Source organism: Megalops cyprinoides, chromosome 3 (genome assembly GCF_013368585.1).
Source record: "Megalops cyprinoides isolate fMegCyp1 chromosome 3, fMegCyp1.pri, whole genome shotgun sequence".
Classification (NCBI taxonomy): Eukaryota; Metazoa; Chordata; class Actinopteri; order Elopiformes; family Megalopidae; genus Megalops; species Megalops cyprinoides.
Genome location: NC_050585.1, coordinates 1,206,463 through 1,230,393, shown reverse-complemented (window position 1 = coordinate 1,230,393; position 23,931 = coordinate 1,206,463). Strand labels below are relative to the sequence as shown.

The window sequence follows — 23,931 nt, the reverse complement described above, 5'->3', positions numbered from 1 at the left end:
TGTGTGTGTGTGGGAAACAACAAGGCAGACACACATACCTGACAAGCCAGTTTCTTACATTCCCCCTGACCAGTGTGAGCAGGAGGGAAGGGCACTGGTATTATGGGGCTCTTACCTTTTCTTTCTGTTTCTGTTTTGGAGCCAATGCACATCGAGTAGGAAGCTTCTTCATCTGTTTGCCTTCCACAGCTAAAAGACCAAACCCACAAATTCTACTATCACTGATAGCTCTGATTGCAGGACACAAGGCATTTACAACTCCTGGTGATCACAGAAAAGCTTATTCCATTCACCACTGAGAGCCAAGCACTCACACACACACACATACACACACACACACACACACACCCACCCACACCCTGCTGCTTCCTTGCTGTTCCTGAGTTGAATTTGGCGCTTTTTAACAGCAGTAGACAACTTTCCTTCAGGAAACCATTCTAGTGCCCATTTAAGGCTCAGCTGAATCTGGACCATTTGCATTCGTACCGCTAACGTTTTTGTTGAACCAAAATCACTGGAGCACCCAGTGATGCCTGACACCACCTCTCTGTAGTGAAGTGTGGGTGTCACTGTTTCAGGGGCATCCTGGTGCAATTTAATCAAGGTATGTGTTCACTACAAACAAACTAAACTGTACTTCTTTTTGAATCTAAAAGTCAAATTAACTCAAATTAAGTGTGAAAGCACCCTTGAATCCCTGAATAAGGTACTCTTACAAAGTGACTTGGCCACATGAGAACATATTCTATGCATTGCAAATGTGACAGTTTAAAGAGAGCATTTAACACAGGCTTTAAATATATTATTGAGCTGCTGAGCTACAGGACTGAGTCAAGGGGTACTCATATGAGTGCAATGAGGGCTCTGACCCGTCTCAGTCACAGGTGTGACCATGCTCTTCTGTTGGGGCTTCTTCTTGGACTCGCCGGAGGGCGGGTTTGCGACCCCCTCCTTTTTTGCAGGTGCCTGACTCTGCTGGGCCTGCTGTTGCTGTGAGAGCTGCTGTGGCTGGGAGGGAGTGGCTTGGGGCGAGGATGACGGAGGGGTGGGCTGCTGCTGCTGCTGCAGTTTGCGCTCCTTGCGAGAAGCAGCACTAGGGGGTGCCGAGGGCTGCTTGGAGTCTTGCCCTGGAGCTAGGCAAGTCTGAGGAGTGTCCTTTGGGGTAGGGCTGGGTGTCAAGGGAGGGTGCTGCTGCTGTTTTTGTTTCTCCTCGTTGTGCTTCGGGGGTGGGGTTTCACTCTTCTTGCGAGCAGGCTCCTCCCTCTGAGGGGGTGTGGCTGGTTTTGGTTCATTTTCAGAGGGCTGGCTCTTAATGGAATGATGTGCCTCCTTTTTTTCACCAATCCTATTTTTCTTCTTGTCTTTCTTAGCTGTTAATATTGAGAGAAGAAAAGCATGCAACAACAGTTAGGCCCCAATCTTCATCCAGACGCATGGATTAATGTGTGGGTTGTCAGGAACACTGACCTTTTGCTTGTTTTTGGAGAAATGCCTTTGAGGGCATCCACTGCAAGTTCTGACACTTCCTCACCCTGCAAGACAAAAGCACAACACACCACCATTCCTAATGTGTTTCACCAGAAACTGCTAACGGTCCTGGTTCACTAGGGTTGGACTGAGTTGATATCATGCATTTTACTGGAACATGCCGTTTGGACAGGTGCTAGGAAGATTTCAAATAAAGGCAGGTTAGCATTCCTATAGTTTATGAAAGTGAATAGAACAGGCATTTTAAGTGTAGATTTCACAGGACAGCTGAAATTCCAAGATATTTAGTGTCAGAAAAACAGCGGCGCATCAACATTCATCCCAAGTTGACAGAGGGCAGCCACCTGAGGTGCGGGCACAGTGCCTGTTTGGGTTGTATGTAAACAGGGCAAATGTGGCAAATTGCTGCTGTCGGCAAATGACCGCTGTGATCACTACTTAACGTCATGCCTTCTCTCAGCCAAAAAACACACCACCCTTGGCCACTTGGAGATCTCCCACTGTGTATGTAGGCACATTTTAGTGCTTCTTTATAAGCCTTCTTTTATCTGACTTTGCTCTGAACTTCAGTTTGAAGATTCAGTGGTGCTTATCAGTTTTATTAAGAGACTGGGGTAAGGGGAGGGATGCTTAAAGCAGGAAACTTGGAGGCCTCTGACTTACTTGCAGCACTGCTTCTTGATGTTGCGCCCCCCAAATTTGGGCTTGTCCAGGCAGTTGGTGCAGACGCCACAGTCATCTGGCACCTGGCAGCCTGGACACTGCCCACAGCGGCGCGACCGCCGCCCCTTTCTCGCCTGGGGTTCCTGTAGCGTCCGGTGTCGCGTGATTGGCTTGATGGGCTTGATGGGTGGGGCGGTGGGCTCCGCCTCCTCTGAGCCCGCCACAGATGACTTATCTGCAGGAAAAGCCAGAGAGCTTAGTAAGAGTTCCAAGACCTCTTCTAAAACTGTGTTCATTTTGAGTGGTTGGTTCAGTAAACTGAAAAAAAACAACATACGATAGGTTACAAGTTTATCCATTTATGCAACTGGAAATTCACTGAGGCAACTGTGGGTTAAGTACAGCAAGGGTAGAGGAGCAGCGCCCTGCTTTGGTTACAAGCCCTACACAGCAAAATGACCTCCTGTTCACACAAAAGGAAACTGATTTGTTATACTTTTTAACTTCTAACTTTTTTATATGTCAGCTGCACACGTTTGAAGGTGATGGGGGGACTGAAACATGAAGGTAACATCCTCTCACCATCATTCCCCATGGAAGACAGGATCTTCTCTCTCTCCTCCCATGGCAAGGCACTGAGGGTGGGCATGTCATCAGGGAACACCGCCCGGTTGCGGCCCAGTGCCACTGCAGCTCGGCGGCACACGTGCTTAATGCGAGGGCCTCTGGCCGCTGCCTCCGAGCCACTGCTCTCCTGCCCCTATTCCCAAAAACATCCCCCCCCAAAAAGGCAACATTCAACACATGCACAAGTCACAAACTCAGCATTGATCCAGTAAACCTTTCAAATCTCAGCCCCTTCCTTAACCTTAACCCCTTTAAGTTATGAAATGAAAAGCAACCAAATGGGATGGTGGCATATCTCAAAGCACAAAAGAGGTGTGACTGCATTTTTTTTTTCCTCAAAAGACCGATTCAATCAGCAACTGTAAAACAGCTCATTCCAGAACTGTTCTACTTTAGTTTCAGAGAGCTCAGTCTGGTGTTTCAGTCCTGTTTTTAGCCAGCGACCTTCTCCAAATGACTGTGCGACACGCAGAGCAGAAAAGGCATAGGACAGAGCTAACAGCCTGATCACTTGCTCAAAAGAAATTAGCTTTCTGCATTCTGGAAACAACCCCATAAAGGACTGAAGCAGACAGATTTCCAGCCTTCTGTCACTATTGGTATAAATTACAGTATTTGTTATCCTTGTATAGCTTACAGTATAATCTATTCACATAGCTGTGTATTTACAGTAGCAGCTCAGGCTGTGTGCCTTGCCTATGGGTGTAACAGTTGGGTCCGAATCAGACCTGTAGGAGGAGCAGGAGGGCTGGACTGACCTGTGCTTTGGCCTGCTCCGTTGTCTTCAGGGACTTGCTCTTCTCGATCTTGAAAAGCTGGGCTTTGGCCTTCTTCAGAAGCCCAGCCACCCGCTTGTCAGCCACCTGCTGTTTCTCAGCCTGGGCCAGCATCGACCCCAGCGAGGCCACGGGGGGCTGCTTTCGGGGCGGCCCGGGCTGGACAATCTGCTGGGCCTGGCCGCTGGCTCTCTCCTTCTCGCTCTCTCCTGCCTCTGTGTCCTGGGCCCTGTCCGCAGGCCGACCTTTTTTCGACAGACGGCCCTTGGGCCCGGCAGGGAGGGTGGCGGAGGACTGGAGGGTGCCCCTGTCCACAGACCCCGCAACCAAATTTACCTCTGCCCCAAGGTTGGCAGCTATGGATTTTTTCCGGCCCAGAGGCTTTTTTGGAGCGAGGGAAATGGAAGAATCTTCAGGTTCTTTCCCATCCACAGCAAAGAAGCCGGGCGACGTCCCAGAGGCACCCTCCATGGCCTCGCCTTTCCCTCTCCTGTCTTGCTCTTTGCGCCCATCCTTCTTGTTCTCCTTCTCCTTCTCGCGCTCTCTGGGCCTCTCCGGCTCCCTGTCCTTCTCCCTGGAGACGGTGTCCCGTGAGGCTGACATGGACCTCTCTCTCCCTCCTCTCCCTACGGCCCCTGCCCCACCAGTGGCCTGGGGGCCAGGGGTAAAGAGGGGGAAGAGCGGTGAGGAGGAGGGGGAGTCCCCTCCCGCAACCATTCCCCCTGCAGCTCTGCGACCTGCAGGCTGGTAGGACTCGGCGGGGCCCTCCGGCGGGAAGCCCAGCGAGCCCGGCGGGAAGGTGCCAAACGGGGTAGGGGTTAAGGCACTGGCGGCGAGGGGGCTGACTGCCACCCCCGGCAGCGGGCTGGAGCCGGCGGAGGCGTGGCCCGACAGCGGGGAGAGCTCGGAGGCACCCTTGCCCGCCTGGCTGCTGCGAGTGGTCATGGAGTGGGAGGGTGAGCGGGGCTGGCCACGCAAGGGCCCAAAGACACGCCTCCTCCTACCACTGCGCCGCGCCGTCCGGCCACCCGCCGATGCCGAGTGCAGCGAGGACACCGAGCCTGAGCTGCTCCCCGGGGACGACGCCAGGGTGACTGATTCAAAGATTCGGGAGTGCGCCTCACTGGGGGTGAACTGGGGGGCACGGAGCAGGGGGCTGCGCTTGTGCAGCGGCGACTCGAAGCGGGACGAGGGCAGTCTGTGCGGGTGGGGGTGTGGGTGGGGGGAATGGTGCAGTGGAGAGAAGAGCCTGCCGCCTGCCCCCACACCCACGCCCGGGCTGGGAAAGGCGGCTGGGGTGCCCCCACCAGCACCCCCGGCGCCCGCGCTGGGGGGCAGCAGGCCCACATCCTCAGCGGTAAGCGGAGGGGGGCGGAAGTTGTCAAAAACAGGCTTCCTGATGAGGCCCTCCTTGGCGTACTTGGCGGAGGAGAAGTAGCGGTGCTCGGAGCGGGACGCAGATGTCCAGCGGAAGGTGGGCTCCCTCAGGATGGAGTGGCGCTTCTCCTGCAGAGGCGACAGCACGGGGCCAGGGATGAACGGGGCGATGGGGTGGGGGGGCATGATCCATGACGAGTGGGGGTGGTGCTCACTGATGGCCGAGGCAGAGGAGGGGGCAGGCTGCGGGGGGGTGAGGAGCGGGGGCGGGGGCGGAGAGGAAGATGAGGAGGCAGTGGAGGAGGCCTGCTGTGAGCCGGCCCGAGAGGAAGACGACAGCAGTGCTCCCGTGGCCGGGCTGATGATAGACTTCTTCCGCCCGTCAGCCAGACCGGCAGTCGGCGCGGCCCTGCCTGCTGCTTGGCCACGTCGGCCCCTCCTGCCCCTCTCCGACAGCACGACTTGCTCTGGCTCTGAGGGGGGTGATGGTGGACGCGATGGGTGGAGCAGGCCCGCCTCCCGCCCGCCCTGGGACGAAGGTGAAGCATCTGGCTCGTCTGACGGGACCGGCGTGCCCTCTGAGGCCTGGGAGTCGCAGGACGAGTCCAGGCTGGGGCTGCTGGAGCGGGATGAGTCCCCCGAGGACAGCTGAGAGGAGTGCTGGGACAGGGCGCTGGAGCCGCAAGAGGCCGCACTACTGCTGAAGCGCCCGTTGCTGGTGCTGTTGTTGCAGCTGCTGCTGTGGAGCAGGCCAGCGGCGGCCACGGCTGCAGTGCCCGGGGCCGAGGGGGGCGGAGCGGGGGGCACGCTAGCAGGGACACCTGCCACTGCCGATGCTGCTGAAGGAATGGGTGTGACCAGGGACGAGGAAGAGGCAGTGGAGGGCTGGGAGGCCGGGGCCGAGGGCACCGCATCCAGCCGGGCCATTTTGAGGTGCGGGGGTGGAGCTCCAAAGCTGGCCTCGTCCTCGATGAAGCGCTTGGGGGTTTTGATAATGCGCAGGGAGACAGTGCTCACCACTGGCATGATGAACTGCCGGATGTTCTTCAGCTGGGTCCGCCTCCTCCGACGGCTGCCCGCTTCCCCGCCGGCACTGGCCACACCCCCGGCCCCCCCTGCGCCGGCCACCTCCTTCTCCAGCAGCTTTTTCTTCTGCGCCCCCTTCTTGGCACGCTGCAGCAGCTGCTTGGCGATGGTAGCGTCGGTGCGCTTGGAGGGCGGCACCACACGCACTGGCTTGATGCGTCGCGGGCTCTGCCGCACAGCTACCGGCCGCCCAGGCCTGGGGGGCGGGGCTGACAGCGGGGCAGGCAGTGAGCCGCAGGGAGCCGGGGCAGGGACGGCATCTGCGACGTGGGAGGCCCTGAGAGGGAGGGGCTGAGCAGCAATGGGGGCGGGGTCTCTGTCCCGCCGTAGACGAAAGGCCTTCTGTTTGGCCTCCGGAAGGGGCGTTTGGAGTATGGAGGGAGTGGAGCTCTGGGTGGCAGCGGCTGCAGCCGCCTCCGCTTTGAGTCGTTCAACCGAAGGTGGCCGTCCACGCCTCCGCCTCGGCCCAACTGGGCCTGGGATCCCCTTCCTCCCAGCCACCTTGAGCCTGGACTTCAGTGGGGCCAGCTTCACCGCTCGCAGGCGCTTCACTTTGGTGATCTTGGAGACTCGGCCCGCTCTAGGCCCCCTGGGTAGCTTGGCTATGCCCTGCTGCACCGATCCCAGGGGCACCCGCCTAACCGCCTTCCTTCGCTTCTCCTCTTCGGCCGCTGCCAGGCCGAGCTGCTGTGCCACCTCCCGACTGTCCTCAGGCCCACCATGGCTCCTGTGGCTGCCCGAGGCTGGGGGGCGGCCTCTCCTCTTTTCCCCGGACCCTGGTGGCCTCCCGGGAGGTCGTTTGGCCTTTTCTGGGGGCCCGCCGCCTCCCTCAGGCTTGCCATAGGTGGAAGTGGCTGGAGGTGTGGAGAGGTGGACACCCGCTGGTGATCTCTGTGTCGTCAGAGCCCTGGGGGGGCGACCTCTGGGTTTCTTTTCCTGCACAGAGTTGGCTACAAAAAGAAACATTCTGATGAATCCTTATGTTCTTCAGAAAGCCACAAGCAATCAAATATCAAATCAGATGAAATGCTACGTAAAACCTCGTTTTTATATGAACAGCATGTACAAACAGCAGCAAATACATGACTTTATAAGCAGATGGGACACACTATAAATCAAAATGACGACTAGTCCTGTGGATTTTCATTTCATAAATACTGAAATTGTATTATCATGGGAGTTGAGAGGCTGCATTTGACTGGGATTCACAAATACTTCAGGAGAGCCCCACCTGCTGAGGTCCTAGCTGAGCTCTGTGTTCTTCTGTTCTCACTGTGCGTTCTGAATCCACAAAACGGCTCCTCCTACAGAGAGCAAAGAATGGTCGGAAATCCAAGATGTAAATCAATGACAAAAATCAACACATCTACACACACAAACACAAAATCTACAAGTTGAAGAACTAAGAAAAAAAAAGGAAAACGTGACCACAAACATTCCAAGCCTGGTCAAGAACTTTTTTCCAGGAAATAGTGGTGCAGCAGTGTTCAGTTGGTTGAGTCTGTGCCTGACTCATCGGCTGACACTCCACTGAGGGAGCAGGGAACCAAATACCCCTTCCATGGTTTGCAAGAGACCAATCTCTCCCTTCCCTGCTGACTCACTCATATCTTTTCATGAAATTTTCCCCAAAGTTCAAGACGAGATGTCTGAGACTGAGAAAGACAGAAAGACTTGTTATAAACACTGTCCGTTGTCCAAGCAGCCAGAAGCGCGGGAACCCGCAGTCAAGCAGGCTTTTGTTCAACCCTTCAGGCAAAAACCCACAGTAATCTCTTCTCAAGATTTAAACCACAGTGGAGCAGCCCAGTATGAACCGAGACAAAACTCCATCAGCCCTACATGAAAATCTCCCCACTCAAGCTGTGACAAACCTTCAGGAAAGCACCTAAGACGGACAAACCCTGGTATTTCCGGGGGTGGGGGTTCCCAGACAGACTCAAAAGTTATCTGAGATAAAAAGGTTACTAAAAACAGGACCAGCTCTTTCTGGCACTCCCATCACCCATCGGTGTTAAAAGGGAAAGGGTGCCCTTTTAGTCAATCTCATAGTCATCTCAGAAAGCATCTGTCCCACAAATCAGAGGAAACAGAAGCCCAGAGTGTCACTTCAAATAGCCCTGAGAGAAATTCACTGAGGAGGTAGAAGTGTATCTTGCATTTTGGATGTCAACAACATTGAAATTATTACAGCATACATGGATTGTTCCTACACCATCATATAGAAACACAGCTGAACCTGGTTCATAGCACCATACTCAATATCCCCAACCCTCTTGTTTTGTTTTGCTCCCTAAAAGCGCTTGCCACTCACTACTGGTTTCAATATTAAATGAACGATTTTATATCACCAGGAAACCCCTTTACTATCATCCTAAGAGTAGCCACTGATACAGTTTAAAAATTACAGATTTAACCAGTAATGCCATACCATGCTGTTGGAATAACTGTCAACAGTAAGTCAATAAGTTCTGCATCGAAAATGTCACACACATGTTCACTCAACTCAAAGCAACTGACCTTCTATAAAGGTGTGCATTGTCGAACTTCAGCTAATGTTCACTTATTATTCTGAGCTTTGTCATGACATCTCAAGCAGGACCAGCTGTTTAAACTACAATCAGCTAGTGACTGCTGTTGCTAACATTACTAGCACGCGATGTCAAGGACTAGGTTTCCATCGGCAATCCAGAGGTGAAGTTGCAAGAGCGGATATGGAATGACTGTGACAGCCTGAATAAAAAACACGTGTAGTTACAATTTTAGACAGAGAGCTTCAACTTCCTACATTCAACTCCACAAGAAAGGTTACAAATTCAATGTGAACTTGCATGCAGATCTGTTTATTTCACCAACCTTTACCAAGCTGTTTTAAGCGACCAGAAAAGTAAGGAAAATAATCAGCTACCTTTTTATTAGCTTTGTAATCTTGGACAGCATCATGAGGAGTCTTGGACATTGATTGGTTTACAGCATTAAAGTTGAAAACATTTATTTTGTGCGCAGCTAACCAGTTCTTGTTGATTTGTATGATTTGTGTGGGGGTGCAACTTTCACTATTTTTTATTTGTATAAATGTGTATCCATTCGTATTGACAAAATTTCCAAAAGGAACTTTAACATCACTAGTTTCACCTTGATTGGTTAACAAGCCTGAGAGTGTGTGCGAAAGAAGGTGAGGGATTGGATAACTTTTTTAACTTTTTTAACTCACTAGTTAATAAACGAGGTGGGTTGCGAGGAAAGATTAACAGAAGCAATGAGTGAACTAAGGAGGATTCTTACTCCTTAGTTTAAGACATTTTAGTCATTAGTTTAACTGTTTTTTTCCCTTTTGCAACTGTATTTGTACAAGAAGTACTGGCCAGCTTATTCACAGGTTTGGGTCAGTGTCATCACTAGGGGTGTGCAAAAAAATTGTTTTTTCGATTAATCGTTTTTAAAAATTCGTCCAATTCGATATCGGTCTGTAAAATTTATGGATCGATCTTTTAGGCTAATATGACTTTTTTCCGGTTTTCTAGGTTTTCTTCTTTCATCTTCCGGTTTTCTTCTTCATTTCCGAAATGGTTAAACATAGCCAAAGAATTAAATAGATGGGGTCTGACATAGCCTAAGTGTCGTATTAAAGGCAATTACTAGTCCCCCCTCATTAGATGTTGCTCTCTCGTTTAACTTTTAACGTTTAACGACCTGCGAACGCATAGAGGAAAACCTGTTATATCAGTTTTTTTAAACTGTGGTGCAATCTCTCAGTGTTCACCATGGCTAACCGTACGGTCACACAGATGACACAGGAGAGAGACAAAGCAACCGGCTGCCATTCATTTTCAATGAGAGTTGGCGATTTACAGCGACAAGACACAAGTGGCCTTTGGCTTTGCAACTAGGTGGGGCTAAAATAGACTAGACTCGAGTTCTGTTTTATGCAAATACTGAGCAATGCGACACGGTGAAAGCAGCATGACACACGTTGCTGAAACAAATGATCCAACATTTTGGTTCCAGTCAAACATGGAGGAGAAGCTTATCGTGGCAGTGTCGGGTTTCTACAATTGGTCTCTTGATAGGTACAGAGATATAAATAAAAAAAGGATGCGTGGAGAAGGGTGTCGTGGAGATACCTGTTATGCATATTCATATATATATTTGCACTGCAGTCACAGCTTTTTAGCTTTAACTTTAATACAGTGCACAACCACTGCCTGGCTACCTAGCTAAACTGAACAGCAGCACTTGCTCACAAATGCAATGCAATTTAGCACAACTCAAGAGAAACGTAGTTGTTCATGTTCGTTTGCTAGCTAGCTACACGGTAATTATACGCTAAACCTTTTAATTGTAAGAATGCAAAGTTCACATTAAAACAACGACAGAAAGTACAGTAGGCTAGCCTACAGTACATACATGAGACATTAGCATAGACATTTATTTTAACTATCAAGACATATGTATTATATGGTATACTCCGTACTGTACCATTATATGCCTAGCAGTGCAATCGCTTTATTTCCATGAGACATGAGATACACGTGTTGTGTGCGGGAAGCGCTGCCTTCACTACGTCCGGTTACGTCCCCTAAGTCCCGTTCTGCGATCGGGATTTTTAAACTTTATTATAACCTTATGGGACTACGGCTGTATATACGAACGGACGTTGTCCGAATGGACGTTAAGCGGCACATGACTGTACAAGCCTTTGGCCTTTTCTTTAGTGATTTTCACAATTTGTTTTCAGTGACTCTGCATTTGTAAATTTGTGTTCCCTTTACATTTTACATTTACATTTATTTATTTAGCAGACGCTTTTATCCAAAGCGACGTACAAAAGATATTGAACGGAATCGGATTGAATCAAATCGTTACCTTGTGAATTGGAATCTAACTGAATCGGGGCATCTGTGCCAATACCCAGTCCTAGTCATCACTGTCAATATCCATTTTAGTTTGCTAAAAGCTTGGTCTTCTTTGCAGAGGGAAACAGGTTTTTGGCCAATATGTCCAGTTACATTTTGGGGCTCCAGGAGTCTCTTAACAAATGACTCATATGAGTAAGAACACATCTTTGATATGCTCAGGCCTTTTTTCTGACTACAGAATTGTCCCAAATTAGTCATAGTTGAAAAAATCATCCAAAGTTGTACCAATATGCCTATTTTAAGCGCTAGTTGGCACACCGCTAGTAACCAGATTATCCTGCAGAGAGCCCGCAGGGAGCCAGAGCCAGATCAAAACCCAGCAGGTACAGGGCTGGACCATGGCCTTTATCAACAAGCACTCAAGTTCCTGAAATATGGACAGTGCTCAAGTACTAAAAAGGCTAAATTATTCTAAATTATGGTAAGTAGCTATTGAAAGGAAAAAATATTACAGATTTCACCTGAGGTATCCATTAAGGAAGATGCTTGCTTTCAACAGTGTCACTCAAGGATACACATTACTCAACCTTAATATGAGCACTTTTGAACCTCTTACACTTTGCAAGCAACATAAAGTGAACCAGTTGGATCAGTTTCAAAAGGTCTAAGGCACAAGGCAACAGCAACATACTCATTTACACAGTCTGCCCTTTTTATTCAAAGAGCATCATCAGATTGTTATGTAGCTATGACGATTTTGTTTAGTTTTACTGTACTGGCCCAACAACAGGAGCATTACAGCCTCATATCCTGTAAAGCCACAGTAATTTGCTGGTGCATATTCACAAGTACGCATTATGTCTTGTCTACATGAAGAGCTAGTGAATTTCAAAGTGTAAGCAATGAAGAAGCCTTCCTGCTGGGGAAGTCACTGAAACATTACAAAAACCTTTTGTGTTACATTTTGATGGAATAGGCAAAAATAGTTGCAATAAGTAAGACAGGCAATATCATATAAAGCTGAAAACCCACAGCATGCATGAATGATGCGAATCATGGAAGCCAGCAATGAACAGTGGAAAGCAAAGGTCTCCCGAAATTCACAAGTATTCCCATGCATTAATTCAACCCAGCTCAAACTGAGAAAAGCAAGCTGAAATTATTTCTAAGGATATGCTGCCACTGAGTTTCAATCATTAAGAGGGTTTTGCCATGTCATGCTGTTTGGCCCGGTTCAATCTAAACAGTAATGACATAATGGATATGTATCAGTGTGGACTTCTCTCCAAGGTTATGGTTAGGGTTAGGGTCAGCTAATGTCTGACTTCTGTTCAAACACCCTGATCTGGCTGTCTTTGACTTCATTTTCATTAACGTATGCAAGAGGTCAACCTATCATATACATATGCAGCTTTGGGAGATCTAAACTAAGTTAGTAGAACTGATATTTTCAAATGAAAAACAAATATATGCCACCAACCTAACAAATGTACCAGGCTTAAGATATCGGGTCTAACTGAAATCTAACCTGAAAGAACTTTTAAGATGTAAGACACAGGAGATAATTGAGATATAACGGTTTTAATTTCCTGTGCATGTCTGACCAAAATGAGCAACAACAGCAAAACAAGATATGACCTTCTACAGCTGAAAGAGATCACATGGCAACTGAAGAAATACAAAATTCAAGAATGTAGTATTGGCAATTTGGATTCCCTTTCAAAATATGTTCTTGCAGGAACTCTTCAGGCCCTGGGAGAACAGATGCTCAGAATGTGACATCATCACTGATGTCATACAGCCTAGCAACAGCTGGTGCTGCTAATATGGATAGATCAGAGGGAGGGGGTGTTTTCCTCCTTGGGAGATCCACTTACCCACCGGAAACACATCAAAATTCATTGTAAAAAAGGAAGACTGTAAGCAACTCTGCTAAAATCCCACAGTAAAGATCAAAGAGAACTCATCCGCATGTGTCCACCAGCTCCACTCCATTAGGGCAAACAAGACTTCTATCACACACAGACCCAGAGAGTCACTCAGAGCCCCACCTTCTTCAATCAGCAAGACATTTACAGATCTACAGGCAGCCTTCTGGTAGTGTCTTCTGTGGCTTGGAGGAATTTAGCTTAGCCTAGCCTGTACAAAAAAGCACACAGAAGAATCATTTAAAGTTCTATGTGGAAACCTGAGTCTTAGAACATTTCATTTCAGGTGAGGGGGGAGGCTGAGCAGTGTGAAAGGAGGACGTGTTGCTGAAAAGGATGATAAACTGGCAATGTGTGGCACAGACTCCTTATGGACGAACTGAAAATGTGAGAATTAAAGAAACACTCAGAAGCCCTACAAGTCTCGCTCATCACCACAACTGCCAGCTACCTAAGCAAGGCTTTGTTTTCTCCCGAGCAAGCAGATGTTCCTGCACAACTGGGTCACCCAGCATATCGTCCCACAACTCCCCTAGTTGTCTGATTACACTTGACAGGTCTCGAAGCAACATGGTCCACCGCTCTTCTCAAATGTTTTTCCTCCGTTTGCATGTATCAATTTGGAATACCACGTCACGGTGTAACAGACAGGGAAGGGAAACAGTGAGTAGAACAAAGATCTTTTCCACAAACCACCTCTTCCCGGGACTGTACCTCTGAAGCGCTGTGCGTCTCTCCAGGTCAGGCCCTGCTGAGCTGGTGTACGGCTCACGAGTCCAAGCTGCCCTGCCTTCACTGGCAATTTGATTAGTTCACTACAGCTTTTTTATTCTGCCAGATATTTCAACTGCTGGTGCTTTAGGTGTTCGCGCTAAATTCAGTTTGTCATGGTACTAAAAATAGCAGCATCAGCATCAAAAAAGGTTTGCTCATCTTCTTTGGGACTGTTTTAATTAAATAACATGAAAGTATCGTCGTCTTTCCATTCTTATTCTCTCTGCCTCCCACTGGAAAAAGCTGGATGGCCTACAATGGGAGGTGCAAAGGGCAGACCTCACTGTCACACTGTTCTCCGTCTATGGTTGTCTAAAAAAATCAGGTTTCCATTGACTGAAATCCATAATGATTCTATCCGGTTGATGTTTATACAAAAATTACAATTCTTCTCTCACAGCAAAGCAGAAGCAATACTTTGCCAACTAAACGGAACAGTACTACGTTAGTTTGGTTCATTTGTTTGACATAAGGTGTCCACATCTCTGCAATCTCAAAGCAACACACCAGAGAGGCTTCCTCATAATATGTGATGAAATTCACCCGATAAAGTAACTTGCAGAGTAGTTATCACAACTTACCATTACACACTCCCTTCAAAGGCATTTTGAAGGGAGTGTGTGTACCCCTTAGGGGCAATGATCTTAGATCAGCCATTGGCCCAGCACACAACATGTTCTTCCACTGAGCACTGATCACAGATCAGCACTGCACAGGCAAGTGTGGAAGGAGGGGGAGCAATCTGGAATTTGTCATCTGTGTGTCTGCTTTTCCCAGGGGGCTCCACAATGCAGAAGCTGAACTGACTGCTACTATAACCCCAAGTGCTTATCCACATTCATATGGCAGAACTTGTCATTAAAACACTCTGCTCTTCTGACTGCATACACCACACATGCTGATTTACACTAGCAGTGAACCACAACCAGAATTTTTCTTGGGAAAAGCCGCCACAGTTGCATAACGTGTCAGGCTTAGTTGAAAGTCTTCTGGGTGGCTGTCGTCAGCTCACTGCTGTTGATCAGCAGAATGCTTTTTATTCCCATTTCCCATTAAACACTGGAGTGCCAGCTGGAAACTGCCCAACCTCTTCACCTTCACAGTACAGACTTTTTGGCAGGGCAGTGAAACAGAGTTCTGCATTTGTCTTTATGCTGCAGTTTTAAATCTGCTAATGTGGGCAGGGGGTTACATGAACGGCATCGGAGGGTTGCTTCCAAAGAACACAACGCAGACCCAACATACAACCGACAGAAACAACTGCTGTAGCAAAAAATACAGCAAGTCAAGTAAAAATGACAAGCATTCACGCAGGCACACGCAGGGTTCACAGCACATGCTGCACTCTGGTTTCCCACAACAGTTGCTCTACATTCCAGCTGGCTGCCACAGTGTGGAGGGGAGCTGAGCGTTCCGCTTGTGGGATTCAGCTGGAGATAACTGAAGCCACTCTGGTCCTCTTGAGCAGGGCATTCAGATGGAGTGTGGCAGAGCAGCACAGAAACAACTTCTCTCATTATTTTCAATGGCAAGACAATAGTACAATGCTTAACACCTACATCCTACTGCAGGGCTTAAAGCTCTTATGCCACAAGGTGTAAGGACTGAAGTAGGGCTGTGCGATATGACCAAAATCTCATATCCCGATATAGGTCATTTCATATCCCGATAACGTTACACATCACGATATAGCACATTTTCTGTAAATTCAATGAATAAATAGTTTATATAAAATGACCACACGGAAAGGCCTAGTTCTTATTACATTTTGAATTATATACTCGACAAATAAAAGGTACTTACTCATAGGCCATTTGATTATTTTCCTCCTTTTATTTAGAACCTTTGCGCACATTTCCAATTAACCCTTTCGTGCGTACGGTCACACCAGTGTGATTAGCCATTTAGCAGGTATTCTAAAACCGGTGTGATTAAAACACTAGATTGGAAAAATTCTGGCTAATTTTAGCTTTGAGGAAACAGCAAGTTAACGTTAAAAAAATATGGCAAATGCTAACTGAAAACTATGAGAAACTTAATAACGCTAATGAAAAGATAACAAACCATGTAACATACGAAAGGGTTAAGCATGTAACAAAATATAAAATATTAATGTAGATAATATAAAAAGGTAAATGGAAAACACTTTTCAACTATAATTCTGTGTCACATTCACTGTCATCCATGTTTGTGTTGCCTTCATGCACATTTTCTGCCTGTATCCGTGCCATGTGGAAGAACGCAAAACGTTGTCCAAATGACGAAAAATATTACTGTAAAGCGTGTGATTTGTGACACAACAAAATAAAGAGCATAATATGAAACGATAGACGTTTTTCTATCGTCACACGAAATATATCGTCATATCACACAGCCCTAGACTGATGAATACCAATTTTCAACTTTTATAACTTTCAACTTTTTCCAACTTCAGTTTCAATCCTCCTACTTTTATTTCATCTATCCAATCAGAGGAAGTTAGTAGGGTTTACTTCTCAAAACAAAATGAAGGAAAGGCTTACTGTCCAGAATCATATAACCAATTTCTAAAAGAACAAAATGACAGCAGCAGGACAACTTTTGCCTGGAGAAGTGTCAATGCTTCACAAAAGCTTTATATGGTGTTTGTAAAAACAACGAGGAGAATTTCGCTCGCAAGTTATTGATTCATTTTCAGGTACTGAACTAGCTAGCTTTTCACCTAATAGCACAGTCTTGTGTTGGCAATATAAATGAATGTCTGTAAAGCCAATACAGCACATTAGAATGTATTGAAACTGAAGCTCTAAGTAACGCTAGATAGTGAAACAGCACCAAAAGCCGTATTCAATCTGTTGTGCATTGTGGTCTTTTGAATGAGACACATCCCATGCAATTCTCACTCTATGGAACTTAAAAGTAAGTGACAGAGGGAGGGATCACCCCCCCCCCATGTCCTCCCTTTCAAAATAGACTGCCCTCTGCTAAAACTCCAAAATCACAACCTCAACCTCCCCTCCCCTCAAACCAAGGCAATTAAGGACAAAACAAAACACAAAAGGAGAAGTGCTTGTGCTCCTTTATTTATCTGATATGACAATCAGCCACAGCCAGTCAATTAGTCCTCCATGTGTCACAGCTGGGGCAAGATCCAGGTGGAAGAGACAGATACAAGGATACAGGAGTCTCCCTGCCCTCAAACATCTCTTGTTCCTCTGTTGGAGGTAGGATGTTTATGCTCACATCATATCATGATGGTACCGCACTCCTCGCACAACAGTGATTCTGTTATTTCCTACAGATTAAAGAGAGGAGAGGAAACAGAGGGGGAGAGACAGACAGAGAGAGTGTGTGTGTGTGTGAGTGTGTGTGAGTGTGTGAGTGTGTGAGTGTGTGAGTGTGTGAGTGTGTGAGTGTGTGAGTGTGTGAGTGTGTGTGAGTGTGTGTGAGTGTGTGTGAGTGTGTGTGAGTGTGAGTGTGAGTGTGAGTGTGAGTGTGTGTGTGTGAGTGTGTGTGTGTGAGTGTGTGTGAGTGTGTGTGAGTGTGCGTGAGACTGGCAGCTTGTCCTATTATTCTCTGCTCAGTTACTTCATGATTTATTTATAGAGCCTCCAGCAGCATCCCAAATCTAGTACAGGTATGACAGATCTACTTTATACTGTATAGGGCACAACACACACACGTCTAAACTGAACTGAACCAACACAGAGACACATACACAGAGACACACACCTGGGATGAAACCATCCTAGGATACAATATGGGATGTCCAGTGTTTTTACTAACAAAACCTCCTTAAAGAAAGTCAAAGACAGAGCTCCCATTGTTGTAACTCCCACAATGTTACTGTTACTGTGGATATTAAGCTGCTTCATTTGGCCAATATCATCATCTAGCGGAAAAACTGTAAAACAACAATGCTTCTCTTTGGGTATGAGCATAGGCTACCTTTGTCTTCTTCCCAATATAACACAAGCTATTTCTCATCTGCTAGAAGTAAGAGGTTACAGAGCATCTTCTCTGTGAGCAGAATAGGATCTAAACACTAAGACAGATGTAGCAATTCTACATCTGTGTGAATGGAAATTCAAATACTGATATGTACTAGAAGTATTATTAATGTCTTACCACAGAACAATACTCTCTCTTTGGGTCCAGAGAGGGACATGCATCAAGTCTGTCACAAACTTGTTCTCTAGGGGCAGCAGTGGTGAGTGAGTTTGTGGCACATGAGGAATGATTTCACCTAGGGCTAGAGACCAGTGTTCAGCTGAGATTCTCTATGGCAAACAGAATTTGTGGTAACTTCTTTCAGTTCACAGCCACACACTGAGCATGGGATCAACCTGTGTTACTCCACGACCTTAGCTTCATTTAAATTAGACAAACATGTCATACACAGGTTCGGTTACTGTAGTGGGGGAAGTCTCAAGGTGACTGGAGCTGGGGGAAATTAAGATAGGAGGAAATCTCAAGCTAAAACATGCACAGACGTGTAAGTAATAATGTACTTTTTCCATTAGAAACTTTGAATACAAAGGTTCAAGCACATACCTACTTCTTAAAATAGAGTTCTCTAAATGTGTTGAGAGTTCCAGTTAGGCTCTCAGTTGTTGCAGAGAATTCTGAATATTACAAAAAACATTCCATATCACTAACTCTTTGCAAAGAAAAAAAAATTCTCAGAGACACAACACCAAAAAGGGAAAGCCAGATTTTTGTTATGACTCATCTATCTTTGCACCAAAATCAAATTTGCAGGGGGAATTCCAGTATCTGATGCTTTTGAATGAGCAGAAAAATTACACTCAAGGCAATTCTATTCTACACACAATTCTATTCTACACGCTCAACTACACAGTTCCATTAAAGGGCAGCTGTTTTATGACTGCCTTTCTTGCAAGGCCATCTGATCAAAAATATGCACTATTTAAATGACTGTCCTAAAAACTAACCAGCAATATCCTGTGCTTGAGTCTCCCTCCCCTTAAAAAAATGCCTCCTCTACCTCTCTGCTTCTGAGGATCCTCTGATCTCTGCAAAGTGTGAATCAACATGCAAAACTCAAAAAGGTGACAATAAAGCTGGCACACAACAATAAACCCTGGCACTGGCGGCCTGAGGAAAGATAATCCCGCAGGCATGATGCAGCAGACGAGGGGCTAAACCCTGCCCATCTCATTACCCCTCCTGGTGGAAACCATTATCCAGAGCAGGCCAGAGGAGACTGCCACCCACCACTTTGGTTATCCAGTCGCATGGAAACGTGCCTCTTGATTTACGATAACACCATGCGGGACGATCCTTCCCGGAATTTCAATCAGGGATGAGGTCATTCATACCAGGGACTGATGTCACCGTCACTCAAACACAGGGCCATCTGATAGGAGGAAATGCCTGTCATCTGGATCACAGGGAAGAACAAGCGCCAGCCCCCCGCCCGCCTGCAGGAGGATTCCACTGCCGACATGCCATGTCAAGTGTGTTACTATGGTGATCTCACTCGCTCACACACTCACTAGGTGCCAAAATGTTCAACCACTACAGCCAAAAGGCAGATGTGACCTCTGGGAGTGTGCAGTGTCAATTGCCTAGGGGTTCCATACATTGTCTCACACCACTGAGGGCTGACAGCATCACGCTGACACAGATCCCTGTACATGCTGTTTTCCATCTCCGTTACATGGATAAATCTTCCCATCTCCTATCTGTATTGTTAATATATTCTCTTAAAGTGCAGCCCACTTCATTTGAAAACCCATGGTCATAACATGAAAGGAGGGTAGCAAACAATGCAAACATGAACTTAAACCATTTTTGTTAAAGGCAAAGTAGTTCTTCATGCACAATTAAGCTTTGAGACTTGCTTGACAATCTTCTTGAAAACAAGGAGGTGTCAGACTTTAAGAGCATGTTGGCCCTCTCCTCTCCCCACAGTCAAGGTGTGTGGACTGCCACCACCTAATACAATACCACACCTACATTCATGATAGGACCAATCAACATACAGCTCCCAAAATCTAATCTGGAATCTACCAGCTGATGATCACTTCGCCATTGAAACTATGAGGACAGACCCCGCAGTTATCAAGGCACTGGTGAAAATCTGCCCAAGGGAGAAGGGGAGCAGAACTGGACTGGTGGGGGTCTACGTGAGAGAGAGAGGGAGCGAGAAAGAGAGGAAGAGAGCGAGAGAGAGAGAGCACCGCATAATGCTGGGACGGGCGGGCCTGTGACTAATTCTCTTCTCAGCGACGACCCCCAGGGGAGCAAGGTCCCCTCCTCACCCTTTGATATCCACGCCTGTGTGCTTTCAGACACCCGTTCTTCCTGAAAGCGGGAATAAAAGCAGACACAAAGCTTCCCACTAAGATCCACATGCTGTCTGGGGGGAGGGGGATTGGGGGGTTTAGTTTGGAAGGGATTGGGGCTCCCCCTCTGCATAAATAAATCTAGCACCTGCTGGACCCCTTCCCTCTTATTTACCATAGCATTTAAGGGAAAAAAATCAGTGTGGCAAACCGTTAATTCTTATGCCATTTGTTCAACTGTCAATAGACTGGGCCCCTTTCCACTTGAGCAGGTGGGGGTATTTTCCTCCTATAAAAAGGGAAACACAGTTGCTTTCCTCAAACACAATGATCCTGTCTGCCCCACTGCTCTAACTTTTTCAATCATGAGCTGGAACAGATATGGGCTACTCACATCATCTAATTAAACCTACAAATATAATCTTCTGTGCCATGTCTTCTTAGGGAGACCAAGTGCTGTTTGAACCATGGCTGTAATCTTGCAAAAAAAAAAAAAAAAAAAAAGGTTTTCAGGACGCGCAGACGACTAATCAAAGTCTGAACAGCACTGATTACCATTCCCTGAAAGCTTATCTCCCTTTAAAACAATCTGTGATAACTCTTCAAAGCACACTTCACTCTTCAAAAAAAAAGCCAACTGCCAATAAAATCAGGCCTGCCTGCCATTCCTTACCAAACTGCTACCTCTTATCCCTCTTTGTCAAGCATCCATAATAAAACCTTAAAACCTACCTACAGAATAAGAAACTGACTTCAAAATTGCTGGTGCCAGATCAAAAATGTGCTTTGTAGAGGCCAGCACAGGCTTTGTGACACACTGAATCGTTCACTCAAACCTTTAACCGATTCCCTTCTGTTGCTAAATTATCACAGTCAAAAACAATAAATGAAGTAGCCACAAGTAGCGCCACTGCTCAGAGAAAGCTTGGTTCTGACTGGATCAGATCTGGTCCACTCAAGGGTCCTGTGTCCATGTGGCTGCAGCTACCCTGCGAGCTAACCAGGTCATGATGAGCCAAAATGATCCCGTCCTGGCACAGCATCACCTCCAAATGACATCACAGTGCTGCGTCCGCAACTTCCACCGGCTGTAGCCTACACTCGGGAATTTGGACACTGCCTCTGTGTGTGGACCATGTGCGTTGTGGTTGTGTTTTTTTCACGATTATGGTGTTTCTTCAAAGGATGACTGGACAGATGGGAGTAAAGCACTTCTGCTGAGCCTCCTCCCTCGCCCTTGGGAGTGGAGTAATGACACGCTACCACACAGACACTCTATGCTTCCACTGTCATTCATCTGGCTGCAAACTGCACATGTCACCCAGCCCATCTGCCTTGCTCAAAGGATGTGTTAGTGTCTCAGCAGTGCGACCTGGTGGCTGATGTGAGGCATTACACTTTCAAATCAAATCTTGTATCATAAGTAAATGTACTCCAAAATATTTTGGAACCATGCTCATCATCATTAACATTTTTGATGAGGCAAAAAAAAATCACACTTCTATAGAAAATCTAAGTACATTTCCAATACACAACATTTTCCAATTTTGACACGTTTAAAGTACGTGTTCCCAAGGCAATGCCCAAATTAGTGATGAAATCAGTGCCTGTGATTTTCTGGATAAATATTTCCATCGGTGTCTCAGTTACTTAATCTGTCACAATACCTGTGTTATAAACACGGATTCAGCTACGTCCTGTTAGCACACCTTCTTCCTTTAGCATATCTGGTTCGTACACTATAGTATGGATGCTACTGCATACCTCTTAATCTCATTACTATGATGTATATTATTTCTGAACTGCAAATGCGAGACTAATACTCCCTATCAAATATAGCTGTTACATATTCACAGTTCTGTACGGAATCGGAAAGTAAACGTGCACGTTTTTCCTTTAACGTATAAACGTGGATTCTTAAAATACTATACCATATTCGATCAAATATGCATTGATGCACGAACAACCTTCTTCAACTAAAGGCATGGGTTTGTCCGTTTAGTGACGCCCATACTCTATAAGAGGCGAAATCAGTTCTCAGGTTTGCGATCTCCTCTGCCTTGGAGGCGTGCGTAAGAACAGTAGCTACAGTATTATGAAATGGAGAGAAGAATGCGCCCTCCCCGCCCCCTTCACAGCCTGTCATAAGATGCGCTCTTATTCTACCAAAACGGCCTTATTATTTACCACTAACAGCGCATTTTACATCGCTTGAGCATAAACCGTTTGTTGCAACTAAAATCCTTACGCATACGCTTCGATGTAACCACGCCATCGAATTAATTTTGGAACTACGCACTATGTTACGAAGGAAAAAATGTCCCCCTTAAATTGGCCATGCGTTAGTACGATGCTAGCTACGCAGCTAGCCAGTTCGCCGAGCAGAGGGAAGTAGGCGTGCTGCGCTAAAAACAGGGAGTGGAACAAGGGGCACACGAGTCGCCCTGCTACCCAGGGAAAATACTGTTATTCTCAACAGTAAACTACATCGCTATGTTACATTCCGCAAAATGAAAATGTATTAAGGCGAGGAGAACGGAGAATATAAACCCTAAGCTTTTTCACACAGCGCAGCTGAACAGCCCGTGGATGTATCATCCCTTTCGCCAATAGTATATTTTAGCTAGCTATAACGAAGTACAAAGCATTTGTATTAGCTAGCTAGCTAGCTAAGCTAGCTAAATTGCTGCCTGCGTAGCTCCAAGCTTGCTGTATGGCTAACTCGCTAGCTAGCTACTTAGCAAGTAGCCACAATAAAATTATTCTGACACACTCAATTCCCAGTCCCCATTTCAAGAATAAAGTGGCTAATTCATTGTAAAACATTATTGCTATTGTTGTGTGTTGTTTTACTGAGTCCTGTAACTGGCAGTGGGCTGCAATTGTTGCAGGACTCCGCTGATGGTTTGTTTTCAGTTCCCATGCTACTGCTGAGAGGGAGCTCACTGCGAAACTGGCAACACGCAGTTACAAATAGGAAACAGCAACATCATTACGAGCTCACACTGCAAACCTCAATCGCGCTAACTTTCAGTACGACCGATAGTGGCTTTTGCTACAGTTTCATGCGAATCGACGGAATGTTAGTTTGCCAGTTTGCGTAATTAACGCTATAGCTACGGTTACTGCGAAATGTGGAGCGGTGATGCACCCCAGCAGTCGGTAGTTAGCGCGCTACATCTCAATAAGCTATCAAACTAGCCAGATAGCGAGCCACCTTGCTCAATCACTGAATAAACTTCTGCTCTGCTCCACATCTTAGCCCCATCAAAACAACGCAGTACTACATGTCTTAATTCTTTATCCAAGGAGCCTTACAGCTGAACTTATTCACGTCTACATACGAATATTTTCATCAAAGAGCAGACATAACAGTTAGCCCGTCCCAGCATGAAACAAGCTGAAAAACACTAATAGTAGCTAACTAGCTAGCTAACGTTAGTAAGCGAACGGAGTAAGTAGTTACTGCTAGAAACTGTAACTGGCTGTGTATGGCTAGCCACAACTAAAGTTAGCTAGCTACAATAATTGCTGGTTATAGTGTGTTTACAGTGAAAGTCCGTTGCGCCAGCGATCACCCGCCCTCATAGCACTGTCTCTAGTGGCGATCTTACCTCCCCGCTGCTGGAGCCACTTTCCTCCCCAAAAACATCCCGAAATTTCTGCAGGTTGTTGCCGATGGCAGCGGAGACTTGCAGCGCAGCATCAAACCCCGGCCCGAGACCGTACGCGTTCGAGTGAGACCCGGTGCCAGTTCGGAGAGAAGCAGTGACCCGTATCCGGCCCGCTCTCCTCCCGCTGCCCGCGTTGTTGATCCCACCGGGCCGAGCGGGGAACCGCCACCGACAGCTGTGCGCCATTTTACACTGTGCCTGCTTGCCCTGAGATCAGAGTGCTGAGGGGGCGCGGCCCCAAACCTGGATTTCCAACAAACAACAATTAGACACTCAAGGCTAAATTATGATCTATTCATGTTTCTGGGCAGGAACACACAGAACCCGGATACAGCATTTTGTACTATATCATCATCCAGATCGTATGAGTTATTCGTAAGGCAGAGTCC

The 23,931-nt window shown here is 46.9% G+C and overlaps 1 protein-coding gene across 1 annotated transcript in view; it reads right to left on the bottom strand.

Annotated features, from left to right (window-relative positions):
• kmt2a (lysine (K)-specific methyltransferase 2A) overlaps positions 1-23,728 on the bottom strand; it is a 42,847-nt gene extending 19,119 nt beyond the window's left edge. Inside the window, exons 1-8 of the mRNA XM_036525802.1 lie at positions 23,483-23,728; positions 7,249-7,321; positions 3,537-6,967; positions 2,734-2,911; positions 2,152-2,386; positions 1,468-1,532; positions 870-1,370; positions 116-189 (exon numbers count right to left, since the gene is read on the bottom strand). Of these exons, the coding sequence (XP_036381695.1) occupies positions 116-189; positions 870-1,370; positions 1,468-1,532; positions 2,152-2,386; positions 2,734-2,911; positions 3,537-6,967; positions 7,249-7,321; positions 23,483-23,728 (4,803 nt within the window). The remainder of the gene's footprint in view (positions 1-115; positions 190-869; positions 1,371-1,467; positions 1,533-2,151; positions 2,387-2,733; positions 2,912-3,536; positions 6,968-7,248; positions 7,322-23,482) is intronic.
• Between the last annotated feature and the right edge of the window lie 203 nt (positions 23,729-23,931).